The sequence below is a fragment of the Taudactylus pleione genome, unplaced genomic scaffold (genome assembly GCF_031769625.1).
Source record: "Taudactylus pleione unplaced genomic scaffold, aTauple2 ptg000135l, whole genome shotgun sequence".
Taxonomy (NCBI): Eukaryota; Metazoa; Chordata; class Amphibia; order Anura; family Myobatrachidae; genus Taudactylus; species Taudactylus pleione.
The window spans coordinates 8,235,751-8,263,463 of NW_028284537.1; the positions used below are offsets into that span (position 1 = coordinate 8,235,751).

The following is a 27,713-nucleotide window of genomic DNA, read 5'->3' on the forward strand; positions in this document are numbered from 1 at the left end:
TATAATTGGGAGCTTAATCTACATGTGGAATGAAAAAGTACTTTCAATGTTTCTTCTCCACAATAGTGAACATTGGCTCAGTGTTTTATTGGAAACCAGGAGTGAACGCCCCCTTATCCTTAGTGTTGTCTCAAAAGTGTATTTCCCAAGCACAAAGGGGTGGGGCTGTAGGTTTGCTGTGATGTCGGCATGGTGGGTGGAGCCTTATTCGTTGCGTTTCATTTGGTGTTCTTAGTTTGTCTGATTTCCTTGAAGAGGTCAGACATCAGAGTCACACTAAGCAACAGGACCATGAAATCTTCGTAGTCCATTTGTCCTTCACTGTCTTGTTCCAGGTCTGTAATTAGCTCTTTGTACTTTGGTTTTGTATCTTGGCCCTGTAATGAAGAAAAAAAAAAAAGCTTTTTAATTTATTTCATTAATCCAATTCTCTAAACAGAACTCGTATTACCCAGCTGAAAATAAGATGACTGTTTTGTAATACGCTACGATATTGTAACAGCAATGTAAGTAAGAGAGTAGATGTACAGTAGTCTTCCTGGCTGTCTGATAAGATATGTTACAGTGAATAGGAAAGCGAGGAGGACGGTGTAAAACCTTGAAGACTGGCTCACAAGTAGATTGGTTAGAAAACTAAGGCCCTCATTCAGAGCCGTACGCTCTGAGCAGAGCGCACGCTCTGAATGAGGGCCGGGCTCCATTTTCATGGAGCGTCCTCCTGGACGCTCGTATAGCTGTGGGTCACCACCCACAGGCTATACGAGCATGCTTTGTGATGGCCGCGATGGTCGAGACCATCGCGACCATCGAAATTGCGAGCCGGATCCTGCGGTTGAGGTTTTCAACCGCAAGCTCCGGAGTGATTTTGGCTCTATCAGAGCCAAAATCACTCCCACTGACATCACTAGTGATGTCAGTGGGCCGGCTTCTGACGGGAGGCGTTCCCGTGGGAACGCCCCCGTCAGGGAGGCACGCCCCCGGCACGCCCACCAAAGGGGGCGTGCTGTCAATCAACATTGACAGCACGCCCCCTTTGATCGGACACAACGAGCGAAGGACTTTCCTTCGCTCGTCGCGTCTGGCGCATGCGCACGACGGAGCTCCCTCCATCGTGCGCATGCTCAGTGCATAACATCGACCCACTTGCGAGCGGACAGCCGCTCGCGAGTGGGTCTGAATCAGGCCCTAAATCTGTTTATTACTTCATACAAAAGTTGTGGCAGTGATGTGTCCTGCGGCCATTGTGCACATGAATTTGGTTATATACTGAATACAAGGCTGCGTTAAAAAGAGGATGTATATTATATTGATTATGAAGTTAGGTTATCTTCTCGGCATGGGACAGTGTGTCTGATTCAGAGGTGGGCGCAATGCTGATGTCTGTGGAGTTTAGCATCTTGCACTGCGCTAGCATCTAAGTTGCAATGGTTGCTGAGAGGATTTTGATGCAGAGTGATGAAAGTGAGTGAGCATTTGTGGGAGGTAAGGGAGGTAGGAGGTGGTGAGTCACACATGCAGTCGTGTTGCAACCATTTGGGTGTCATGCTTCAGCCTGACATTGTTAGTATGCAGTTACAGTACAGTGGCTCTGGCAAGTGACTTCCGACGGACGTTCTGAGCAACCTTAGAATTACTCGGAGGTGCAATGGTGCGACCAATAGTGCCTCTGTGTACTCAAGCAGCGCTTCAGAAACGCTGCCGATTGGTGTCTCTGTACAAGTCCTAGCAGCTGCAGCATACGCAGTACTTCCAACATCGGCCAACTGCGTGCATTTCAGCATTGGGTGCAGTTAGGGTCATGGGCGTTGGAATGGGGGAGGGGTCGTTCCTACACTGCACAGAGGAGGTGGTGTAATGTGCGGTCTTTAAGTTAAAACACTGCACATTACATCTCCTCCGTGCGGTGCAGGGGTTGTCCAGCCTATTGCTATAAAGCACAGCCGCTGACCATCCGCGCAGGTCACCCACCACTCAGTCAGGTAAGGGAGGAGAGAGAGAGAGAGAGAGGGAGGAGAGAGAGAGAGGGGGAGGAGAGAGAGAGAGAGGAAGGGAGAGGGGAGAGGAAGGTGGGGGGGGGCTGTCTGTGATATTTCCAACATCCAGACCACCTGGATGCAGGGATGTCCATCGATGGTTTCCCATTGATGGCCAGAAACCTTCAACAGAAAGTCATCTATGATTAACACCATCAGCTGCCATTATTTTGCTTGTTATATAAATCCCACAGCAGCGGGAAAGGTATGTGCAGAGACTATAGGCAGCGAGTGCATGTGTGGAGAAAGGAGAGATGAGAGCAGAGTGTCAGAGAGAGGGGAGGGGGGGGGGGGGGGGGGGGGGGAGGCCGGAACAATTTTATGTTTCCCCAAAAATAAAAATCGTTCCGATGCCCCTGGTTAGGGTGTACCTCTGAGTGAGGCCCATTACCTCCACTCTGATTGCTTTCTGGTCAGAAATATCCCCAGTAACCTCTCTTCTCTGTGGAATAAGAAATAAAGTAATGTATACGGGACATGAAGAGGCGTTATACTGTATACCGGGCATGGTAATGTTTTACACCCTGCGAATGTGACTGTCTTCCATTGGGGAAATACTGTAGGAGAACTCTGGGCCTGATTCAGAGCTGCTCGTAAGCGGGTGCTCGTTCGCGCCGAGCGATGTTCGCACATCTGCGCATGCATATGGGTCGTAACACGCATGCGCCAACCAGTCAGTGCGGTCGGAAATCGTGTGCTCGCACAATAGCGAATGCCTGCTAATTTGATTGACAGGATGAGGCATTTGTGGGTGGTAACAGGGGAAGGTGCTTGAAAACGGGGAGTGGAGATCCGAACGCAGGCGTGCCTAACGGTCAAAACGGGCGTTTAATGGGTGTGCATAATTAACAAAGCAGCGTCATCGACCACGTCACTTGGTTGTCTTTTAGCCTGAACTGCTCGCGTGATTGCGGTAGGAAAATGATACCACAAGAATAGCGAGCAGTTCATACGCCTTTCGATGTACTCGATTAATCAAATAAATAGCGGAGATGACGTATGATGCGAACGGCCAAGGGGCGTCTTTACAAAATAGCGTGCGCATGTTTCGTTCGCTTGTTCAGACATAGAGGCGTCAACAGACCGCAAAGAGCAAGCGCTCAATTTAAATAGCCAGCCCCTTTTTCAGAACGAGCGAGCGCAAATAGCGTCTGGCTCTGAATCAGGCCCTCTGTTCTATGTTGGTCATTTTGTGCACAATAAGATGTATAGGATGCATTAATTTGCTATAATACCCGCCCTAAATAACACTGCGCTAGGCTTTACTTTTGTTATCTAAAGTAGTGGTAAAGGTAAAATACCTGCGCGAAGTTCTGGAACTGTGTTTGCAACAAATCCTTCGCCCCAGCTTTGCTGATTTTTCCATCGATGTCTGTGTGTGAATTATACACAAGGACTGTTGTGGCTATAGCCTTCTCTAGCTCAGACCCTTTCCCCAGTGCTAGGAAGGAGACAAGAGATGATAGGAGACAACGTCAAACTGCAGATTTCTGCTCATCTATTTTTAAGCGGTTTAGAGGAAAGTTGTCACATAATATGTAATTATTTAGCAAAATATGTCAATCAAATTGTATCAATTGTATAGCACTAGTTAGTTCCAAAGTCACGTCAGTATTTTATGTCATATACATCAATGCACTGCCGCCTAAATTATTTCACTTTGTACCACTCGGAGACTATGCAAGGAAAACTTTTTCTATTGTTTAACGGTCTTATTAGCATAATAAACTCAATTTCCACATCTCATTATTTTCTGCGTTACAGGGCCTTAGAAAAGCCTGACGTAACTAATGACACTGTGATGTGCAGTCAATCATTTCTGGATTTTACTTTTTCTTTTCCTGAGGTCCTAATGTTCCTTTCAGTGAGTCCACACTCCCTTCTCCCACCAAATGTTCCCTCGCTATACACTTTTCAGGATTTTACAAATGGCTTTCCCTGAAAAAATAGGTTTGATTACCTTCCTGTATATCCTTAAGGCAAATTTGATATCTACAGGGGCTGATGTATCAGGCGGTGAAAAGAGTGGAGAAATGGACAAGTGGAGAAGTTACTTTTGGCAATGGGCTGGCAGTGTCCCCTATCAAAGTCTTGAGTTGATGGTGATGGGCTGGTAGTTGGCCCCCACCTAAGCTTTGAGTTGTTGGTGATGGGCTGGCAGTTGGCCTCCATGTAATCTGTGAGTTGTTGGAGATGGACTGGCAGTTGGCTACCACCTAAAGCTGGCCATACATCTACGGCTCTAATTCCCTGTTCTGCCAATCCACAACACTCACATTGGCCCCATCAGGAAAAAGAAACACACACACTGGCCCCCGTGGGAAGAAAACACACACATTGGCCCCCACAGGAAAAAAAACACACACATGAGACCCATAGGCAAAAACATACATACATTGTTTGCCAAGGGGAAAAAAAATACATACATTGGTCTCCACATGAAAAAAACCCATACACTGGACCCCCACAGGAAAACAAAACACACACACATAATGGAATAAATTGCTTTTTACTAAATGTCGCTGACATCATTAAATGGCCACAAGCCCTAAAATTCAAGGCATTTTATATAAAAGGTCTGCTATTAACATTCACCAATAAATATGTAAATGTTTTAGTAATGTATCAAAATGTAATACATAGGGGGAGGGGCCCTAGATTTCACACCCTAAGCACAAAGTGAGGTGCTACCTAGAATAACTTATATTTTGATACAAGCAGAAAAAGAGAAAAAATGCAAGTGCACACTTTAACTATGCTAAACCTAATAATAGTAATACTACTAAAATGCATCAAAGAGGTTCTTAGCATAATAATGGCCATAATTATGGGCCTGCCCACCGCATCCAGGTAACCTCTATCAGGCAGGTCCCTAACACTCCTATGGAACCAATACAGGGCACAGGACCCCCATAAGTACTTATGTAAGACTTAACACATAGGAGTTTCTTTATAATTCTTTAACTATCATTTGTAATCTCACACTAGTGTGATGCCATGGGGCGGTTCGGCTGGGTTGGCCTGGGGGTCCCATGCCCTGTGTTGGTTCCACAGGAGTGTTGGGACCTGCCTGATAGAGGTCACCTGGATGCGGTGGGCAGGCCCATAATTATGGCCATTATTATGCTAAGAACCTCTTTTGATGCATTTTAGCAGTATTATTATTAGGTTTAGCATGGTTAGAGGGTGCACTTGCATTTTTTCTCTTTTTCTGCTTGTATCAAAATGTAAGTTCTTCTAGATAAAGCTGTATTAATGGAGGAAGCAGTGACCGATCTGGCTCCTCTATCTCATGTATCTGTGTGGTCCTCCTTCCCCCACCTCCCGCCTAACCCCCCCGCTACCCCTCTGCACTGATGGCACGTGACATCACCGGCACTGCTGATTCCAGAAAATGGAAATTAAAATAGCTGCCAGTGATCTGCGCTAGGCCACGCCTCTTGCAATAGAGGGCTTGGCTATGAACCGGCTGTGGCCATCGGGTAATTTCACTGAATCCCCCGGCGGCCCAGTCCTGATACGGTGCATAGGACCATTCTTTCTGTGCCATAAAGCTGACCCTTTTCCCCGCCAATATATGTCTCTATGTCTTCATTGTAGTTATGTTTTTTTCTCTATTCACCTGGTGACATCAGCCAAACGTAATTGTGGTTATGTATATATCAGTCCTACAGTATATCTAGGGGTGCTCTTCTGTCATCTAATGTCATAGTAAATGCATAACACCATTACTAAAGTTCCTTAGGGAGCAGACTTACCCTTAATTGAGGATAGTTGTTTGGAGATTGGAATAGTAGTACTGCAGTGAAAAGAGAAGACGTTTGCTACAATCAATAACCCATAGTGAAATTAAAGGAAAAAAAAATCCTATAGCATAAAATATAATGAATGTAATTAATGCCGATTCTTAGATCTGTATGCAAAAAATTTCTATTATACATAAACACTTTGGGCCTAATTTGCATGCAAAGCGATCTGCAATATTTCACACTGCGCATGCGTCCCGGACCGTCATGAGTGCACTTACGCATGTCTGGGAATGTCAGAGTCGGCTGCACCTCCACTTGTGACTTTATGCAAATGCCGCAGCCGACTGGCTTCCTACTGATACACCCACCGGCTGCTTCGCTAATCCGCCACTGTGCATAAAATGATGCTCCATCGGTCATTGCACCTGCATCAGTCACACCATCTGGCATTGCACCCGCCCTATGGAGGCACAGAATGTCTGTCTGAACATGGCTGCCGAAATCAGCGCAACTGCGAAAAAGACGCAGTCGCTGACCGCGACACGCCCGCGTCTGATTAGCCACCCACCTGTTACTACACAGGAACTCCCTAAATTGCCTGTCTCTGCATCCAAATTCGTTCAGCGACCTCCAGGCGGTAACCATCGGGACACATGCGCAGTGAGACTGAAAACATCAGCCATTTGCATCTGACATCAACGCTGCGTCCACGTCTGAATTAGGCCCGATAGTGATGACTTACAGTTTCCCATATGGATGAATTGGGGTGGTGCATTTGCAAAGATTGTCCGACTCCGAGATCCACATTTTATCTCCGTGCAGGTAATGCAGTCACAGCTGTGGCCGATATGCGAGTGACTCTGAATCAGGCCCTTTATATAATTTTTATATATATTATTTTGTTTTTTAACGGAAACAAATGTGAAAATTAATGATACACTAAAGAAACAATTATAAATATCATATTTATTAACAATTTAACTTTTAAGCTTTGCAATTCCGCTTATCTTATTGCAGAAGGAATTGTCAGACACATCCTTGCTGCATTTGCGAGATCCATCGCAATCACCGCGACCGCAGCCTGACTAGGTGCTGGTCAGGAATCTGCAGACCCTGGCGACATGCACCCGTTTCCAGGAACGGTGACCAGACACGCCCCCATGTCAATCATGTTGCAGATTGGGGGAGGGGGGGGGAGGTCTGTGAGCATAATCGCAGGGCCCTGCTCTGCAAATGGGCAGAACGGGTCCCGTATAGATGCAGACCCGGAAATATCGGAGATGTACGATCATCAGCGAATGAACATACATTTCTGAATTAGGCCCTAAGCGATAATATTTCAATAAGGTCTTGAAAATGTTAATTGTTTTCATTATTTCTAGTTCTATTTATGCCCTATTAATAATATTTGGCACCAAATTCTATTTACACTGAAAAGGCTAGTAAAATAATGGACATGTGGCAATCACTTGGGTCAATAGTCGATAAATTAACATTTGTCGAACCCCCGACATTGGCTGTTTTTTTAAGTGTAGGTTATATGTTTGTTTTTAAGGTGCTAGAAAAACACTTACACACACATATATATATATATATATATATATATATATATATATATATATATATTAAAAAAAAAACAGTGGACCTGGAAAGTAGCGCCTAACACGTGTACATAAGTGTATACATAAATATAGTAAGTGTAAAATATAAATATTTTTCTGGATTCGTATATTTGAAGTAAAGTGCTAAGTGACCATGCAATTTGTAAAAATTCTAAATAAATAAGGTGAGAAAACTTGTTTGGAGAGATATTACAATTAAATTTTTTTATTTCATTATATGTTTTTTATTTTTCCTGAATGTTATTGTTTTTATCCTTATGTCTTAAAATAAATATATATTTTTATTTATATTGAGCTGCCAATTTATTAGGAACCCTTATTAAGCATTAGCACTAAGCACTTTTTTGTAACCTGAACTAAGATTGTAATATCTCGCCAAACAAGTTTTCTCACCTTATTTATTTTTTATTTTTACAAATTGCATGGTCACTTAGCACTTTACTTCATATATATGAATCTAGACAAATATTTATATTTTACACTTACTATATTTATGTATACACTTATGTACACGTTTTAGGCACTACTTTCCAGGTCCACTGTTTTTTAAATTCATCCACAGACAGATCGCCACTGTCTTACACTCCTGGACACAGCTGCCACTTTTTTAAAGAGGGTGTATCATACGTTTAGCTGAGACTCTTTTGACTGTCAGCCATCTCTACAGATATATTAGCAGTGTGGCGCAGGAATTTCCTATTTGTGTGTATATATGTATATATGTGTGTATATATATATATATATATATATATATATATATATATATATATTATATATACTATTTTTTTTTTCCAGTCCTATAGTGCTAGTTAATTTTCACTCACTTTCTATGTATTTCCTGTGAATAAGATATCTTGGGATGACAGCTCATCAAATCTCACCATTTTTGGTGAACACATCATTAAAATGTTGTGTATTTTTAGCTTGCATCTCCTTCCAGTATTACGAACTTACTGACTTGAAAATATTTGTGGTTCTGCTGAGAATAACTTAACCGTGCTGCCAACCTAAGGGCCGGATTTCGGGTATAGAACCAAAATCTTTCTAGGGTCATGTTCCCCCAGATTAAATGCATTTCATTGGTGCGAAACAGCTAAGCGAATACTTGGCTGGACAAAAATAGACTGTAGTGCGCAGCGCAAAATGAATTTTCCACAACAGTGTGGTGCTTGAGCCAATTTTGCATTAGCATGTTATTACAGCACAAAATGAAACCGTATCTTTGCATTACTGCAAAAAATTTAAACCTCACATGCATCATTTGCCGAAAATGGCTATATCATGCATACTTGGGGCAGTATCCAATTAGGTGCGAAAAGTCCCGTACTTTTCGCATGCCGGACTGTTCACCAATATCGCTGGTTTTCCATGCGAAAAAGTATTGCGCTCGTCCCTGCTTATCCCCGTATTCAATTAGAAATCAGCAAAAACGGGACCCGGCGAAACTCTAATATGCGAAAAGTATTGTCAGATTTGGGGAAATCAGCCTGAAACCCCCAAAAGATGCACTGACATTGGGGATCACTATAGAACCCAACGAATAGACCTGCTGAAGGTATTTGGGATGACGTAAATGATCTCAATAGCTGCTATTTACCGTCATTGCACAAGCTGAATATTTAGCAGTATTTTTTGCAGAAAATAAGTAGTTCCAGCAAATTTGGGGTACACGAAAATGGGTGTTAGCATATTTTAAAGTTGCTAAAGTGAAATTTTTAAAAACTTAAAAAATACACTTGCCGCAAGCACCTGCAAACTTAAAAACACCTGGTGCATTCTTGGGGACCCCCTGGAGTCTATTTTGCTAGTTTTTAGGTTTGTCCCCCAACTTTGGTATTTTTCGCCCCCAAAATAAAAGTGCTTTTTTGGGGTGTCCTTAAGTATTTTTTAAACTTTTTTTGACACAGTTAACCTTTTGGGGGACTGTCCCAATGATCTTGGGTCGTTTCCAGACGTTTGCACCCCAAAACACCAATTCTGCACTTTTTTTCGACGCCTATTCATAGGCGAAACTTTTTCGCCGAGTCCACTGCATTCAGTTTCCGCACCAGCAAAAAATCTTTGGAATTGAATACGAGGAAAAGTTTTCGCATGGCGAAATGATGTCACCGGCAATACTTTTTCCGCAGAAACGGACTTTTCCACTGTTAGCGTGGAATGCTTAATGAGATTATTAAATGCTCTATCTATGTGTATGTCGCTTTAAGAGTGATTTTAAGAGTTACATAAGTTTGAAGTTTCAGAAAAACATGTTATTCACCAGATGGCCTGGAGTAGAGAAGATAAAGTACTATCAAGGGTGGAGACCCTTGGACAGTCTGAAGATAACAAGATAGAAGATGTTGACGAAGATGGCAGGCGAGGAACACGACAAGAATATGCGTCATAATGTCATATGTTTATCTGTCCAGCTAGTATTGGGGGTGCACAAACAAGTTGTTTGTGCACATGCATAAAGCTGACTCATGGTGACTAACCTTTTCAGACCCCTATAAATAAAGCCAGCACTCGTACTGTTCCCCAGAACGGTCTACGCAGTGCTATGATGTGTAACTACATCGCTGTCTGTGTCTGATTTGTTCTCCAACCATGGTTGTCTGTTTGTCTGCTTGCTTTGTCTTGTAACATAAGCTACTGCTGATTCCAGATACATCGAAGGAAGTAGTACAGATCTCAAAACTATGCTCACACCACGTAATTAAATATGGCCCCTAGTATGCATGCTATGGAACATGTATGTACTTTTATGTGTGTAAAATGCTAATATTTAATGATCATGTATGTATAAATACTTTTATTGTGCAACAGACTACATGGGATGTTCTGCGGTCGGGATGTCGGCGGTCAGAATCCCGGCTCCAGAATCCTGACCGCTTACATCCCAAGCTTAGGTTAGGGTAGGGGTTAGGAATAGGCACTACGCAACCCTGTTTGGTAGCAGTGCTATCCCTCTGTCCAACCTGGGCCACCTCCAGGTTGTCTGTTTGTCTGCTTGCTTTGTCTTGTAACGTAAGCTACTGCTGATTCCAGATACATCGAAGGAAGTAGTACAGCTCTCAAAACTACGCTCACAACTGGTTGGGAAAAGATTAATCTGGAAACACTGACAGATCATCTCCTGCCTGCCGAGGGATAAGTTGAAAGCAAAACCGGTGAGTATATGAATAGCTTTGCCATTTGATGCAACTGTGTACTCGTTTCTGCTATCCCTCTGGCAGCTGGGAGCGTTCAGTGGTAAAGATAAAAACGCTTTTCGACCGGGTTTACCCAATGTGTTTGCAATCTACTGTTTTATGTGTGTGTGTACGCTTAGACTGTCTTTTTTCCTGCTCACTCTCACGTTTCCTCATCCAGTATCCTTATGTGTGCTGCGCAGACGGGGTTTTGTAAGTAACTAAAGATTAAAAGTGCCAATTTGTGGCATTTTTCCAGTATAACCTCTCATATGCAAAGTGCAATATGTGTTAACATTTTAAAGTTATGATTGGGAATATATTTTTTAATGGGGAAATGGTCAGCGGGATGGTTAGAGATAACTTTTAGAAAGTGTACATGCAATGTTTTGATGTTTATGTTTTTAAATGAGAACTGCTAGAGAATACAGTTTAAGTAATTAATAGATCAAAAGAAACAATTGACATTAATGCTTATTAGAAGTTATGTAGGAATTGCAGTATTGATGAAATGTTTTGTTTAAATTTCATTGCACCAACTGTACATATTGCTGGGTAAAGTTAGCTAGAACAAACGCACTTGGAAAACCCACAATGCGTATTGTAAAGAGAAGACAATACCACCACCAAAGCAAGGGAAGGGGAGCCTTGAATGGCCACATAGTGTGTCCATACACTAACCTTAGAGGCAGAATAGCTGCTCACATAGAATCTAGTCTTTTGTCATAACAGTAGCACCAACTAAAGTTAACTAAAGTACACTACATTAGAAGTGGGGTGTAGCATACCCCTAGATAGATGCCTTCCTTGAAGCGTGCACGATAAGTTAGAAACAAGTACAGGATATGTACACGGTAGGATATACCGGAACGGCACCGTGACTACTTAGACGTGGGAGCGTGGAGCCGGTATAAAAGCAAGTGGGGAGTGGTCGCACCGGGTGGGCTGTCTTGGCTCCGGGCTAAGTATCCGGATGAGAGGCACCTCATGCGTTGCTGACTAACATCCCACAGCTGCAATCAAAAGGGTGGCAGCGCCCGATGGGTTGCCTCTGTAGATTTGTCCAGGATCGGTGGTCGGGACGGAAGGGTTGGCGGCACCCATGGAGCTGCCTTGGCTCTGGGCTAAGTATCCGGACGAGAGGCGCCTCATGTGTTGCTGACCTTATTCGATCCCTACACCGGTGGTCTGTTGAATTATCCGGACCAGAGGCACCTCATGGGTTGCTGGCTACCCTGCGTGTGTCCATGCCAAACCCCAAGGGGGTAGGGACGCAGGCAGAGATAGAAATCACTGGTCCAGTGGTGAAGCGACTGTTAGAGTATATTGTGGCTGTTGATTTGGTCTGCAGCAGTATACGCTGGTAAAGGCGGCCAGTGCATTGCTGTCTAGGAAGAAAACTAAAAGTAGGGAACCCGATATTTCGGACGAACCCCTAAAAGTAGGGAACCCGATATTTCGGACGAACCCCTAAAAGTAGGGAACCCGATATTTTGGACGAACCCCTAAAAGTAGGGAACCCGATATTTCGGACGAACCCCTAAAAAGCAGGGAACGCGACACTTTGGACGACCCCCAACAGGTAGGGAACTCGATACTTCGAACAAACCCCTACACACCATAAACATGGGAACACAAATTAGTAGGGAACCCGTTGGTTCGGATGAACTCCTACAGATTCTGACAGATAAGGAAGGTACTAAAGCTTTAAAAGGAATATAGGCCATATTCCAGAAAGCAGGTTTTGCCCCCAAGGGCACTTTAGATTATGACAAATGGTGCAAGTTTGAAAAAAATAATAAAGCTTGGATATGCAAGCATAAACACCAGAAAATAGTCAGATTATGGAAAGGAGCATGAATATCACAGTGTGGCAGACTGTGAGGTAAATGCTCCATATACCCCTTCACCACAATGCATTTATACCACCAGCAAGACACCCAGATGTACAGCGATACAAGCGTTACATAGAATTCCCCCCCCCCAATAAGACTGTGGGCCTGATTCAGAGCCGGACGCTCTGAACGAGCGCCCGCTCTGAATCAAGGCGTTTTTGTTTTTTTTTGGGTGTGCCCTCCTGGATGCTCGCATAGCTGTGGGTTACCACCCACAGCTTATACGAGCGTCCATGATGATGGTTACCATCGCGACCATCGGTCTTGCGACAAGACCCTGCGGTAGGGTCTCGGTGACCGCAAGCCCTGGAGTGATTTTGGCTCTATCAGAGCCAAAATCACTCCCACTGACATCACTAGTGATGTCAGTGGGGCCGGACCCAGACGGGAGGCGTTCCCATGGGAACGCCTCCGTCTGGCAGCCACGCCCCCGGCACGCCCACCAAAGGGGGCGTGCTGTCACTCACCATCGACAGCACGCCCCCTTTGGTGCAAGACCCGGACCGACACCTTGGCTGTCACTATGCAGGTCTCGCGCATGCGCACGACAGAGCTCCCTCCGTCGTGCGCATGCGCACTAGGGCACCATCGACCCGCTTGCGAGCGCTCAGCGCTCACGAGCGGGTCTGAATCAGGCCCAGTGTGCAAAGTCAGTGATGAGGGGAAGTCAGTCACAGCTTATGGAACGGAAAATTTAAACCCACAGAAAGGTCACTTAGAACAAGCATTATACACATAATAGTTGTTTTAAACAACGTAAACAGTAATTGACAAAGGTTAAATATATATTTATCTGGCAGTACTCTATATGTATAAGAAAGGTACCTCTATTAGAATGCAATTGCATAATGTTGAATATTCCTATGAGCAAACGGTAGTCTGTCTCCTCCAAATGTTGCTAAAGAAATTGATTTAAGAAGCGGCTAGTAGAACCAGAGAGCGGGGGAGTGACTAAGTCACGTCAACAGCCAAGCTGTTGATATAAGATAAGAAATTATTAAAAGTTTTTATGGCTGTGCACATCACATTTAATATATGAATGCACGACCACAAATAAGGAAGGTATGTCACTTTATGCATTCTTTTAGATATAGCACAGATAATGCAGATTTATGACAGGAATGCAGAATAAGAAAAATGTTTTAATTATAGAAAATGTAAAGTATGTACAGGATTAATATTTTATTAAAGAATGGTCGACCAAAGAGAAAGTAAACGTTTATAAAGTTAATGTTCAAGGTTTAAAAATATTAGAAATTTTTGAGCAGAAAGAAATTTATTTAGGATATATTGTACAGATGATAGCTATGGTCTGTTTAGCTGTGTGCTGCTAAAGGATATTTCAGATGATCGCAAAGTCACGTTATGAGTTATAGCTTAGAAGCTCATTGTATTTTTAGGACTTTTGAATTGATAATCTGAGATATAGAGATAACAGCTACATCTGACAATATCAGAAAGCAAGAGATTGCAACCAGAGCTAATGGCAGGGTCAGAGAAAGCTCTAGCTGATATGACAGCAATAAGCACGCGCACACCAGAACCACCACCAGATGAAGTGCCTCCAACATGTCCTACCCAAGACCAATGTGTTGTTGATGAAGCAGGACACTTGGAAGGAACTCAAGAGCAACGCAGACCCTGGGCATTGTCCGCTTTGTTCGCGCCAGACCCTGTAACAAGAATAACCAACTGATAGAGGCGACAAACGACATGGAGACCATGGTTGATGCAGAGGCTCGAGCAGTAAAGCAAAAAGGGAATCTCGCTCCAGCAGCACCTAGCATCGAGCAAGGTCAAGAGGAAAGCATAAAGCAATACTGTGATCAATCCACACAAACACCTGAAGAAGATTTCCTCATGACAGATCCACAACGTGAAAGGAAGTGTAAGACTTGATTATTGAAACTATATGGACAATCATATCCAATAGAACCAGAAGCAGGAATAATGGAAGTTACCTCTGTACTTCAAGTAATGGAAAGTATAGAACACAGAGAGCGAGAGAAGAACCAAAAACAGAGAGGAAGGACCGCAGCACAGAAAATTACAGTGCATGTGGTACAAGATGGGACAAGATGGAAAGATCCTACTGAAAATATCAAGAGGAGGATTTCTTTGCATACTAAGAAAATGATGAAAATGGGATTATGTTTTTTCTGCAAGAAACAGGGTCACATAAGAAGAGATTGTGATGAATATAAAAGATGGCAGGAAAAGCAAAATAAAACCCAAGCATAGGAAGTAGGCGCTCCCTTGTACCTCCCATTTTATACTGCTGACCAATTTCATCAAGACAAGAATGAAACAAAGAGAAATGAAACAATTACTTTACCCACTGGTCAGCAGTGTGAAGGTTTAATGAAGAAACTGAAGTCAAGACCTTATACAGTAATCAAAATATTTGGTCAAGAACGAACCAAGCACCTGTCCGCTGCAAGATTAACCAGGTATGAAGTGGCTTCGTTAAGCACATCACAAGTTCTCAATCCAGTAACTCACCTTCCTATCAATGATTCATAAGAGGGGAAATGAGCCTGTGAAATAATCCCTCAAGTAGGAAAAATGACAGATGAAGTTGAATCATGGGATGAGGAAGAAGGTACTGAGATTACAGATGAAGACAGATCAAGAAGAGGAAGAAGTTGTCAGAAGTTGTCAGTAAAGGTAGTAAAGAAAATATACATACTTTTTTCCCTCATCATGATTGTTTAGCTCTTATGTAAGTTAAAGTTAGGGCTCTTCATCATGTAATGGACACTCCTTTACAGAATCTTGAATGTAGATGGCTCCAGATACTATGTTAACGGGAGCATACACACAGGATATACAGACACTTAAATACAGACATCTTAACTTATACAGCACTACCTCCATAGTGCTCAGCACAAGAAGAAGAATTGTGTGCACTCGAGGAAGCTTGAATCTTGGCAGAAGGACAAACAGCCAAACCTCTACAGAAATCCCAGGTATGAGATCCACAAAGTTGTCCCTACCTGAAGAAACCAGAAATTATATCAAGCATGCAACTTTGATTAATCAGCTATTCATTGCCCTTGAACTAACATCAGAAAGAAGCAATTGAAAAGATACAGGCCCCTACCAAGGAACAGACACCAGAAATAAAGATCAATGCTATTGCAGATACAGCAGCAAAGAAAGCAGTATTGCAAGACCCAGTAACTGTGTACCAAGTTCAAGAACAAGAAGCTTCAGTCCATGAGGACACTTTACAGCACATCCAGGAACAGGTTTCCAAGGGAGAGAAGGAATCGTGGATAAAACATAGGAGCCGTAAAAGAATGAACAAGGTATATGAGCAAAAAGGACAACAAGGGTGTCTACCAAGGGCTTGGTATCTAATCATGTTACAAATAACGCATGAAAAGATGAACTGTTCAAAGAAAGCCAAATTGTGTGGCAGCAGTGGATGGCACCAGAATTCAATGCAGCAGCTTGCTGGATGTATGAAATCCAGGACAAAAAAAAAAAAGCAAAGACCTTACAGAAACATACCCCAAGGCCACTCTAACCTTTTCAGAAGCTGCAGAAAGATTACCTACAGCTATTTAAGAGAGGGCCTTGCACATCAGTATAAAAAGTAATAGGAACAGGTAGGCCCTGATTACAATGTCTACCAACAGTTTTGTTCTCTATTAGAAACACCTCTATAAAGACACATAAGCTTTGATACAATACCTAAGACGGTGTTACTTGCCTCAGCAGTTACAGCATAATCATGGGAATTTAAGTGCCTATGTACAAGCAATATGTAAAGCTTTAACTAACTTCCATTGTCAAGTATTCCCTTCCCTTCCAGATCCAGACTCTGATAACAGTACTCATTTATTGAGTCCAGGGGACTGGATCTATTTCAAAAGACATGTGAGAAGGGCACGTGAACCTCGATACGATTGTCCATTTCAGGTGCTACTGACTACACCTACTGCAGTAAAGCTGGAAGGAAGAGACACTTGGGTTCACAGCATCGCACCGTAAGAAGTTAACAATGGAGATAGAGTGATCAAGCAACTTACTACACAACTAAAGAAGATGAGCAGAAGTGCTCTTGCTTGAGTGAAATAACTGAAGACCAAGAATTCTGAATTAACCCTCGACACATGAAGGTATAGTCCTCCTGCATTATACTCAGTGTTACTGTTTGCTCCAGGTACCAATCTTGGGGGCCGCGACCTGTTCACTTGGTGCAGCAAAGCCCATATCCCGCTTGGAGGGGTCACTGGTGAATACCATCAGGTGGACAGACTCCGTGCCCTAGGAGAGGTCTCGTTAACACCTGGGAGTTACATATGAGGGGGGCCTATGCTCTAATCCCCGATGTCCAGATACCTGATTCCTCGATCTTTCCTCCAGGCATGATTGACCTTCAGGCAACAGTAAGAATAGTTCCTATGATAAACACCAATGATATGTGCTGAATGATATTTGCTCTATCTATATGTGGTCCTTAGGATTACATATGGATAACATAGGCACTATAAGGTCATATGCTGGTTATCGTAGGTAACTGATAGACAGGAAGCAAAAGTCATAAAGGCCAAAGAAAGATGAGGAACAACAAGAACATCAAGAGGCTCCAGAAGGAGTTACTAAAGAAACATGGACATTTCTACTGAAAGATAGATCATTTGATAATAAGAGGGATATGTTAGCGTGGAATGCTTAATTAGATTATTAAATGCTCTATCTATGTGTATGTCGCTTTAAAAGTGATTTTAAGAGTTACATAAGTTTGAAGTTTCAGAAAAACATGTTATTCACCAGATAGCCTGGAGTAGAGAAGATAAAGTACTATCAAGGGTGGAGACCCTTGGACAGTCTGAAGATAACAAGATAGAAGATGTTGACGAAGATGGCAGGTGAGGAACACAACAAGAATATGCGTCATAATGTCATATGTTTATCTGTCCAGCTAGTATTGGGGGTGCACAAACAAGTTGTTTGTGCACATGCATAAAGCTGACTCATGGTGACTAACCTTTTCAGACCCCTATAAATAAAGCCAGCACTCGTACTGTTCCCCAGAACGGTCTACGCAGTGCTATGATGTGTAACTACATCGTTGTTTGTGTCTGATTTGTTCTCCAACCATGGTTGTCTGTTTGTCTGCTTGCTTTGTCTTGTAACATAAGCTACTGCTGATTCCAGATACATCGAAGGAAGTAGTACAGATCTCAAAACTATGCTCACACCACCTAATTAAATATGGCCCCTAGTATGCATGCTATGGAACATGTATGTACTTTTATGTATGTAAAATGCTAATATTTAATGATCATGTATGTATAAATACATTTATTGTGCAACAGACTACATGGGATGTTCTGCGGTCGGGATGTCGGCGGTCAGAATCCTGGCTCCAGAATCCTGACCGCTTACATCCCAAGCTTAGGTTAGGGTAAGTTAGGATTAGGCACTACGCAACCCTGTTTGGTAGCAGTGCTATCCCTCTGTCCAACCTGGGCCACCTCCAGTATAAAAAACTCCCATTGGCTGGCACAGTGGCGCTTGGAGGTGACATCATCTCCAAGCGACCACTGCTGCCTGACGGAAGAACCGAGTCACTGCAAGACCCAGGTCCAGTGTGAAGAGTGATGACCCGGGACTAACCCGGGTCGTCACCCCTGTGTAAAAGGGGTAGCCTGGCTTCAAACTGTGCTTGGTGTCCCGAGCCATGTTGAAGCCAGGACTTTAAGTCTAACAGTGGTATTAGGGGTATATTTACTAAAGTGCGGGTTGTTAGAAGTGGAGTTGTTGCAAACAATCAGATTCTAGCTATTATCTTCTAGAACAGGGGTTCCCAACCACGGTCCTCAAGGCACACTAACAGTCCATGATTTAAGGATAACCAAACTTGAGCACAGGTGACTTAATTAGTACCTCAGTTACTTTAATTTAACCATCCGTGCTTAAGCACGGATATCACTAAAACTAGGACTGTTAGTGTGGACTGAGGTTGGGAATCGCTATTCTAGAATGTGCTAGATAAAGTTAAGTAGAATCTGGTCGGTTGCAACAACTCCACTTCTAAAATCTCACACTTTAGTAAATATACCCGTAAAAGTGATTCAAAGTGCAGTTATTAAAAAAAAACACATTTTGTAGTATTGTGTTTACCAAACACCCATCTTTAAACAAATCAAACTGTACAATGTGTATTTTATTTAGTCCATTAACTATTTATTAACATTTCCTTACATCGCACCAATGTATTCTGTTGGGCTTTACAATTTGGTAGCTAGTTACATGACCAGGTTTTCCCACTATAATAAATGCTTTCATGATATTGTATAATTATTTAATTATTTTAACGTAGATTGTTCATCATTTTCATACACGTAATTACTGGCCATTGCCTTTCTACAGCGACCTCCTAGTATGTTAATCAACTAAAATGACGTTTCCCTAAATAATTACTACATTACTATGAACTAAATGAAAAATGTCATTTAAATGACTGTTTCGAATGTAACTATCAACTTTAAACAACAAAAGCTTTTCTTTCCCATTGCCCGTCTCATCCTTATCACACACACCATGGGCCAAATTTACTAGGGTGAGAGTTTAGAAAATGTGAGAGTTTAGCAATAACCTGTCACATTGGTGGAGTTTTATCTTCAAAATGGGAAAACATCTGGATGAGAGTTTAAACCGTGAAAGTTTTTTGAGTCTGCAAAGATGCGAGTTTGCATGTTCTCGGAACCTATTACATTAGCCAAGTTTAAAAAAACTCTCACATTTTCTAAACTCTCACCCTATTACATTTGGCCCCATATGCCAGAAAACAGGTTTCCGGTACTGATCAAAGTTGACTAATTTTCGCCCTGTTACTTAAATACAGTTTTTTTTATTCTGTTGTAAACTGTTCCAGTATCTGACCAGTTCATCGGGATCAAACTGGTGGGAGGTGACTATTTTATTGTATACACAGTGAGAATAGGGAATTTTCCAGTGGTTAAAGTCACTATCCTTAGGTGGGGGTACAGGTAGCACTCCCAATTTTTCTAGACAGATGCCAACAAACACATCCTCTAAATGAAGTAATTTAATGGTAGTGGAAACGTTAAGTATTTTCTCTGCCAGGTCTCCGGAGAACACGTAGCCAGTTCCTGAGCAAAAGGTAGGATACCGTTTACCCGGGTACAAATCTGGTGACATGTACCATTTACTATCTTTATCATGGATCGGTGAAAGATCTCTCATTATATGCCCAGTAAAGTATTCTGTTCTTGGTGGTTGATCTGGTTTCAGTAGTTGATTGATTAAATATTCTATATTAACAAACATGTCGCTGTCTGTCTTCATGACATATGGGACATGTGGACAATACGTTGCTACCCATTCCAACCCCATAAGAGTCTTAAGTGTTAGGTTGTTATAAGTGTCCATAAAATCCTGTTGTATGAGGTCATGATACTTCTGGCTTTCACCCACTAGAGCTTGTTCTTCATCAATACTCAGGTTAGTATCTTTGCCTAATAAAAATAACCTCACTGTATGGACCCCGGGCAAAATGTCTTCTCTTCCCCATGTTTGTCTGATTGCGTGACGAGCTTCTTGCTGCCATCTTTGTACTGTTATGAGCAGAATTAGAAAAGGAAATTTCTGCTGACATTTCTCAGGCTCGTTAATGATATATTTGTAATGAAGAGTATCCTGAGATGTTTCAGGGTCCTCCAACAGCACGGAGTCATTTGTTTGGCTCTTCAGTGGCTGAACATGAACAAAACTGCCTGATGGGCGGTTATTTGAATGAAAGAATCTCCTTGGCAACAAGCTATAATTATTACCGGTGAACAAGATGAAGACCAGGAAAGACCAGATCAGAAGTCCCAACACAATGCCGGGGAATACCAAGCCCTTGGAGCTTTCTGTTGACCAGTAGTGGAATATTCTCAGGGAAAGCATGATGGAAAGAATCACCTTGAGATTTCACAGCGATTTGCTATTATAAAGCTTCAGGCCTGGAAACACAATACAATTCCACTGAAGAGTAATTCTCATTTTATCCATACAATTGCCATGTAAACACATCTTAAATAGAGATGTGCGGGTTCAGTGTTATTTGGTTCTTATCGCAAAATTATCGCAAGTTCCGATTAGTTCGGATTTCTCTGGTTGGTTATCCGAAACACGTGACAGCCGGGTAGCCAATATGATGCCGTTTTTGAGATCCGAACATATCTGAGTAAAACTGAACCGCACATCTCTAATCTTAAATAGCCTTTGCGTTCTTTTAGCAGCTGCCACAATGAGCAATGCATCTAAATGGCCAAATAAATGATTTCAAAACCTCTTGTAATTAAATTGACAATTATTTCCAAATATATTTAAGATACTTTATTACCCCTTTAATCTTTCTGAGGTACATCTTGGGGTACACGTGCAATAGGTTTACCACCCAGGTTGTATTATATCACACTTGTGCTGTTCTAGTGGATTTCGGACATGAAGGGCCACCCATGGGAATGCAGTAATAGAGGGCAACACCTAAGGGGTGTGGCTAGCCACCATAGAAGCTTGGCTAACAATGAGAGTGCATGGTCTGGCCCAGGGCTTAAAGTGGTCCTGGAGAGGTGGTGGAACTCACAACCCCACCACAGTAGTCTGACAGGCCAAAACAAATGTGAAAACTGTTCTCTACACACACACACACTATTGTGTATAGGAAACGATAAAGTGAATGGCGGGGGGTCTGGGTGCCGCCTAGGCCCCAGAAGTTTTTGATGACAGTGTGAAATACATTTTAGATGCTTTCTTTTTAGCACTCCTGCCATAAACTGAGACTACAATGGTAGATCATTTAAAAAGAAAAAAAAAGTTCTATATTATCAGTATTATTTTTCTGCCGTGCCTCTGAGTTTTGTTATGGGGTCTCTACAAACTACTCTTTTTTTGCAACCCCTATGTATTCCCTTCTCTTGATTCTTTCCTTACCTATACACTATGCTGGTTTCTCTGAAATGAGGGACCTCTGAAGAAATTGAGACTCCCTATGTAGACAGAGAGTGGCTCTCTGTCTGTAGGACTTCTGTGCAGGGACTTGGTGGAGGTGGAACTACAGTGGGCATTGCAAGAGGGGCATTACTACTACTAGAGTCTTTCCATAAGGGACACTACTACTAGGGACATTGCATAAGGGTGTCACGCTGGGAGGCCGGTTTTTGAAAGCCGAGGTCTGAGGCTGCGGGAGGAGGCAAAGGCGAGGGGCCTGGACGTATGATCTCCGCATCCACAAGTCTTGGTCATTGGCTAGACCTAGTCAATGATGCGGAGTCTAACTCACAAGGAGGTGTTCGCCAGTGACCCCTCCAAGCGGGATATGGGCTTGTGCGGCTCCCTGTCAGCAGGTCGCGGTCCTTGGTGACCAAGGCCTGCAGGGAAAAGAGAATCAAAAACACCCGTGGCCCAAGGGTAATGCCTGGAATAGGCACGTGGGGAGTGGGATAGAACTCCTGGCTGGAGAAAGGCACTTGAGGTGCTGGCTAGAGAGGTGTGATTTATCGGTAGGCTGAGATAACAGCTGGATATCCCACAAAGTATATACCGGATTGCCGGCCGGAGATCATGCACTAGGGTGCAATGAGACGAAGGGTTAACCTGCACACAGGCTGTGATGGTGAAAGCACTGTGATGAGATGAAGGGTTAACTTGCAAACAGGCTGTGATGGTAAAAGCTCTGCGATGAGACGAAGGGTTAACCTGCACACAGGCTGTGATGGTGAAAGCACTGCGATGAGATGAAGGGTTAACTTGCAAACAGGCTGTGATGGTAAAGGCTCTGCAATGAGATGAAGGGTTAACTTGCACACAGGCTGTGATGGTAAAAGCACTGCGGTGAGATGAAGGGTTAACTTGCACACAGGCTGTGACGGTAAAAGCACTGCGGTGAGATGAAGGGTTAACTTGCACACAGGCAGTGATGGTAAAAGCACTGTGGTGAGATGGAGGGTTAACTTGCATACAGGCTGTTGATAGTAAAGGCACTGTGGTGACATGGAGGTTAAACTTGCACACAGGCTGTTGATAGTAAAGGCACTGTGGTGAGATGGAGGTTAAACTTGCACACAGGCTCTTGATTAGTAAAGGCACTGTGGTGAGATGGAGGTTAGCTTTCACACAGGCTGCTGATAGTAAAGGCACTGAGATAGCTCAGAAGCTCTGGAAGAAACACACTGGAAGCACGGGAACCTGGAACGAGACTCCTCTAGTTACACTAGCGGCGACAATGATTGTTCAGGCAACTTCCTGGAGCACAGGAGCCACAGCGTCAGCTGACCAGCCGGGCCACTCAGGGAAGGAAGTACTGACATAGGGAAAGTGTCATGGCAGCGCCCATGATGGAAACTGTGATCCCCGCTCACCGGGTTGCCTGATACCACAGCTACAGGGTGAATGCTCAGCTCCTCCCACGTCGACGCGCCAGCCGCCCGACTGCCTGGGAGGTCAGAGGAAGCCGGCGGGACGGTAAGGGACAGCCGATCCCCGGCAAGGGGCATTACTATAGGGGGCATTGCATAAGAGGCATTGCTACTGGGGACATTGCATAAAGGGTATTACTACAGTGGGCATTGCAAGAGGGGCACTACTACTAGGGGCTTTCCATAAGGGACACTACTACTTGGGGCATTAGGGTGCATATGGAATGGAAAGGAATGTTAGCAGCATGACAAAAACGGTGGTGTCATTTGACATGCCCCCATTCTCAGTGGCCTTGCACCTTGTGGCATGAGACCATGTCCACTTTTTCGACGTGCACGCATACTTGAGGGGGGGGGGGGTCCATTTTTTAGCTTGCCCTGGGCTTGAAATACCCTAGTTACACCACTGGCTACCACATAACCACCCTGACTTGTGGGAGTGTCATGGGAGTGGAATCAAAAGCTCTGTGCGGTTCAGAGTCATGTGTACGGGGAGGGGAATCCTGTATCAGACGGATCTCTTGCATCTAACATGGGGATGGTGCAAGTGCGGATAAAATGATGATGGTTCCGGGAGCTGTAGAGAAATCAATGAGCACCCGCACAACACTCCGCATTAGTTGAAAGGATTCTGGCATTAGCATAAAGTAGACCATCAGACTACCACTGCTGCCTGTAGCTACATCTATTTTGCGCATGACAACTCAGGATAAGCCCCATAGTGTCGCTGTAACACTGGATTTATTTTCAGCCACTATTCACTAACTGTCTGGTTGCTAATTAATGTAGTTAAACTGCTGATCTATAAATTTGCATTGATTAACTTCCATGCAGGGACTAGCTATTATTGATTTCCCGTAAAAACAAAATATAATGAACCTCTGGTGAGCCGACTATGATGTACGAGATCGGGGTTAGGTTTCCAAAGACCATTATGTGCATTAGCTAGAAGCGTAATGGGATTAGAATCTAGAGCTGATCTGAAGGCACTAGTGCTACTATCAGTGCAGGTTTGCTCTATTATAACAGAGAGGTTGATATCAGCTCCAAAATGCTACTTAGAATTCTGCGTTCCAGATATGTTGTAGACCATTTGCTTATTATCAGTGGCATAACTACTAATTATAGGGCCTCATAGCCACATTTTGCACCCCCCAAGAATTGTTCTTAGCATGCACAGAGACCACTGCATGTACTGTAGAGACTCCTTTTGACTTTAGTTTCCACTATAAGATAATATGTTGCACATGTTATCTACCCATTAGCAAACACTGGCGCTGCAATAGGCACTTACCATTTTTTTAAAACAAAAACATCTACACATTCAGACTACGCATTTTGCACAAACCACTCTCCAAACTGCCCATAATTGTCCACTTTTGTCAGAACATTACCCACTTTCCTGTAGATGACTGCACGATTTCAAATTGGGACATTTTGGAGGTATTTGGGAGGAAAGGATAGGGAAGTCATATTTTCCTAACCTGTCGGTGGGAGACATTAATGACAACATTGCTCTAGGCCCTATTAAAATAAAAGGAGTGGGGTTGTATCTAGACATCCCAGTGTGCACTAAGGCCCAATAACAATAAAATACTCTTCTTTGATATAGTGGTTGGCTTGAGATTTGAGGTGTCATAGATGGCCACATGCTAATCCAAACGTGCTGGGAAACACAATACACATCTGTGCGGCTTCACCCAGCAGGTGGCTCTGATCTGATCCTATATAATTATAGTATTTATCAAACATTCTAAAGAGTACAAGTTGAGGTGTCCATAGCTTCCATTTTATTGAATGGCGTTATGATGTGATTTGGCAACAGTGTTGCACAACTAACAAGAATCAGATATAGAGGTTTAACAGGGTGAATTTATACCAATGTATTAGTGATTCACATGTAATATTGGTTCTAATTGATTTGTGTGTATATTTTAGTCCTAATTTTATCCTACCATTAACCCTTTAAGTTCTGTGTTTTCATTGAATTGTCTTATTTTTATAATTATTTATCCCTATTTTATTTTAGTGATTCTTCCCTTTTTTTTTAGTTATTTATTTATACAATAAATTTGTCTTAATTTTTTAAGATTTTAGTGGTTATTCGGGACCTTTCATATTAAACTTCATATCACTTATGTAGGATGTCCTTTAGAGATGGCGCTCCTTAAACGTACTTGTATATTTATACACCAGGCTATGGTCTGGCAATTGTTAATATTTCTGGTACATTGAATTCCTCAAACACTGTGCAAGCCAGTGCCAGCTGGGTGGAAGCTAAATGAAACATTATGTGCCAACACATGTATAATAAGTTCTGAAATAAATAAAACATTTTGGAAAAAAACTATTTACATAATAAAGCCAAATCTATAAACCTGTTTTTTTTTTTTAAACTATATCCATAAAGTAAGTCATTAAGGGCATAGCTATAGTAGGTGCAGAGAGTGCGGCTGCTTTGGGGCTCCAGGTTGCCCCTGGGGCCCACCACTCTCCCTGCACCGAGTTACACTGTTATCTCCTGAGCCCCGGCTTTTCTATTCTTACCACAGTGCTGCTGCAGGGCATCTGGACCCAGAGCTGATCTAAGCCATAGACATCTCCAGCTGCTGCCTGCATGTATTGTGATGTCACAATGCAGGTCACAGCCCTATATAAAGGATGCCCAGCTACTGGCAGCCATTTTGTGGCTAAAGCCATCTCCAGCTGCTGCCTGCATGTATTGTGATGTCACAGCCCTATATAAAGAATGCCCAGCTACTGGCAGCCATTTTGTGGCTAAAGCCATCTCCAGCTGCTGCCTGCATGTATTGTGATGTCACAATGCAGGTCACAGCCCTATTTAAAGGATGCACAGCTACTGGCAGCCATTTTGTGGTGACATTTTGTCCTACATTGATACTCTCTGAGTAGTTCCTGCTTTATTTAAGAGACTTTGGACAACGACTACTGATATGGACTTGGGATTACATCTTCCAACAAGGTCCTGAACAGCAACATCTTCAGAAAAGAATCTGAATAACATCTTCAAGTAAGGAATATATAACATTTTTGGCCTGTCACCTTTTACCCTTCGGACACTTCCCTTTATCTTATCTGCAGTGTTTAATTTAGAAACAATGGATAAAGCAATTATTCATCTGAGATGAAGCTGCATGATTAAAAATAGGTACACACTTTCCCAATCCAAGATCCAACTTCAGATCTGGCACAATCCTACTGGAGACCTGGACGCAGATTCAACACCCAGTATATGCCTACACACCTGTCCAACTTTGCAGCAGATCTCAGGCAGTAGGTGCAGAGAATGGGGCTGCTACAAGTCTCAGGGCACCTCGGAGTGCTACTGCAGGGCATCTACTGTCACTGGCTCCGCCTCAGTCTCTCCTCACTTACTGATTTATTAGTGAATCATGGACTTCTTATATACCATATTATATTAAAAACATTTAGGATTAGGGAGACTATATGTTTCAGATTGTAAATTATCTGATATTTACTCTATCAAACTCCATAATAATTTGCACAGGGGGGGGGTGTGCACTTTTGCTATGGGCCCCCATGGGGCTTGCTACACCCCTGTATGTCAAGTGCCTATAATGTACTAAAAAGATTTCAGAAAGATGAAGGCAGTGACAAGCCTTTCATTTCCACTGTTTTATTGTATGGCATACTCTGTGTCAATAAGATATACATCATTATGGGACATTTATTACAAAAACGGGTGCACTCATAGTAATTAATTAGATTCTGTTATTTTCCTAGTACAGTATAGAAACCAAGAGAAAATACCTGATTAATTGCTAAGATTTGTACCTGTCCACTAGTTTTCTGAAATATTTCACATCACTCTTCTGACAAAGGTGCAATATAACACACATGAAGGAGCATATACTATGCATTAACCGCAATGAATTAAACTAGAGTACATAGTAAGGGTTAAAAACACAGATGTTCCGTTATAAGCATAGTTAAAAATATTTGGACTATAAATGAGCTGTACCTGTACCTTATGTAAGGAGCAAATAATTAAATAAACAAGCACATTTGTTTTATATATATATATATATATATATATATATATATATATATATATATATGAAAATATATAATAAAAATTAAACAAAATATAAAATATTAAGTAGATAAAATGACAGTTCTCTGAAAAAAAAAAAAACCAGATCTTTTCTCTACAAAGAAATAATGGCCTTTTTAACAGTTAATTAAAACACCTGTATAAATGTTTTTGTTTTTAGTCTATAACGTAAGTAAATTCTCCCATTCATGAATACAGATTATGTATTTGACATTAGTCGTGCCTGCGGTTCCAGCTGGGAATAAAACATTGAATTAGTTCTGTGAGTGCCTACCAAGAAATTGCACAGGAATACTGTGCAGTACTGTACGAGCAGTCCCCACAATAATGTATTATTCCCTATATTACAGTACCTCTTTGGCATGTTTCAGCAAAGGATGAAGCTTTCTCTAGGGTCTACAGTAAATTCTTGCACTTGCAGTAAGAGAATAATTCATCTGTGATCCTCATCCTACAGGTGTTTTCTGAGTATTGCTGGGTCATTTTGCTAAGCAACTTCTGATGCAAATTGCATTGATCAAACAAGGTGCAGAGAACACATGAATTGTATTTGCCAAGGGTGTCCAACGTTTATTCAGTTCTCTTTGTGAAATTTAACTGCGTGTCTGCACACTAGGATATTGTATTACAAGATACTTGCCAATAATTTTGGTGACTGGCAATGAACGAATGTATTGTTAATAATGAATATGGTTCTGAGATT

General features: G+C 42.5%; 2 protein-coding genes across 3 annotated transcripts; both read right to left on the reverse strand.

Moving 5' to 3' along the window:
* SNTN (sentan, cilia apical structure protein) lies at positions 1-27,445 on the reverse strand. Of its 2 annotated transcripts, XM_088473454.1 has the most exons (5): positions 27,364-27,445; positions 5,792-5,832; positions 3,335-3,474; positions 2,425-2,475; positions 1-377 (listed from the first exon to the last, which is right to left on the reverse strand). In XM_088473454.1, exons 1-5 carry the CDS (start codon positions 27,372-27,374, stop codon positions 219-221), a joined length of 402 nt encoding a protein of 133 aa, XP_088329580.1. In that variant the 5' UTR covers positions 27,375-27,445; the 3' UTR covers positions 1-218. The 2 variants fall into 2 exon arrangements, with proteins under 2 accessions (XP_088329580.1, XP_088329581.1); XM_088473455.1 differs by lacking the exon at positions 2,425-2,475.
* On the reverse strand, positions 19,325-20,401 carry LOC148522999 (beta-1,3-galactosyltransferase 2-like). Its single transcript, XM_088473432.1, has one exon. It carries the CDS (start codon positions 20,399-20,401, stop codon positions 19,325-19,327), a length of 1,077 nt encoding a protein of 358 aa, XP_088329558.1.
* Positions 27,446-27,713: the final 268 nt, after the last annotated feature.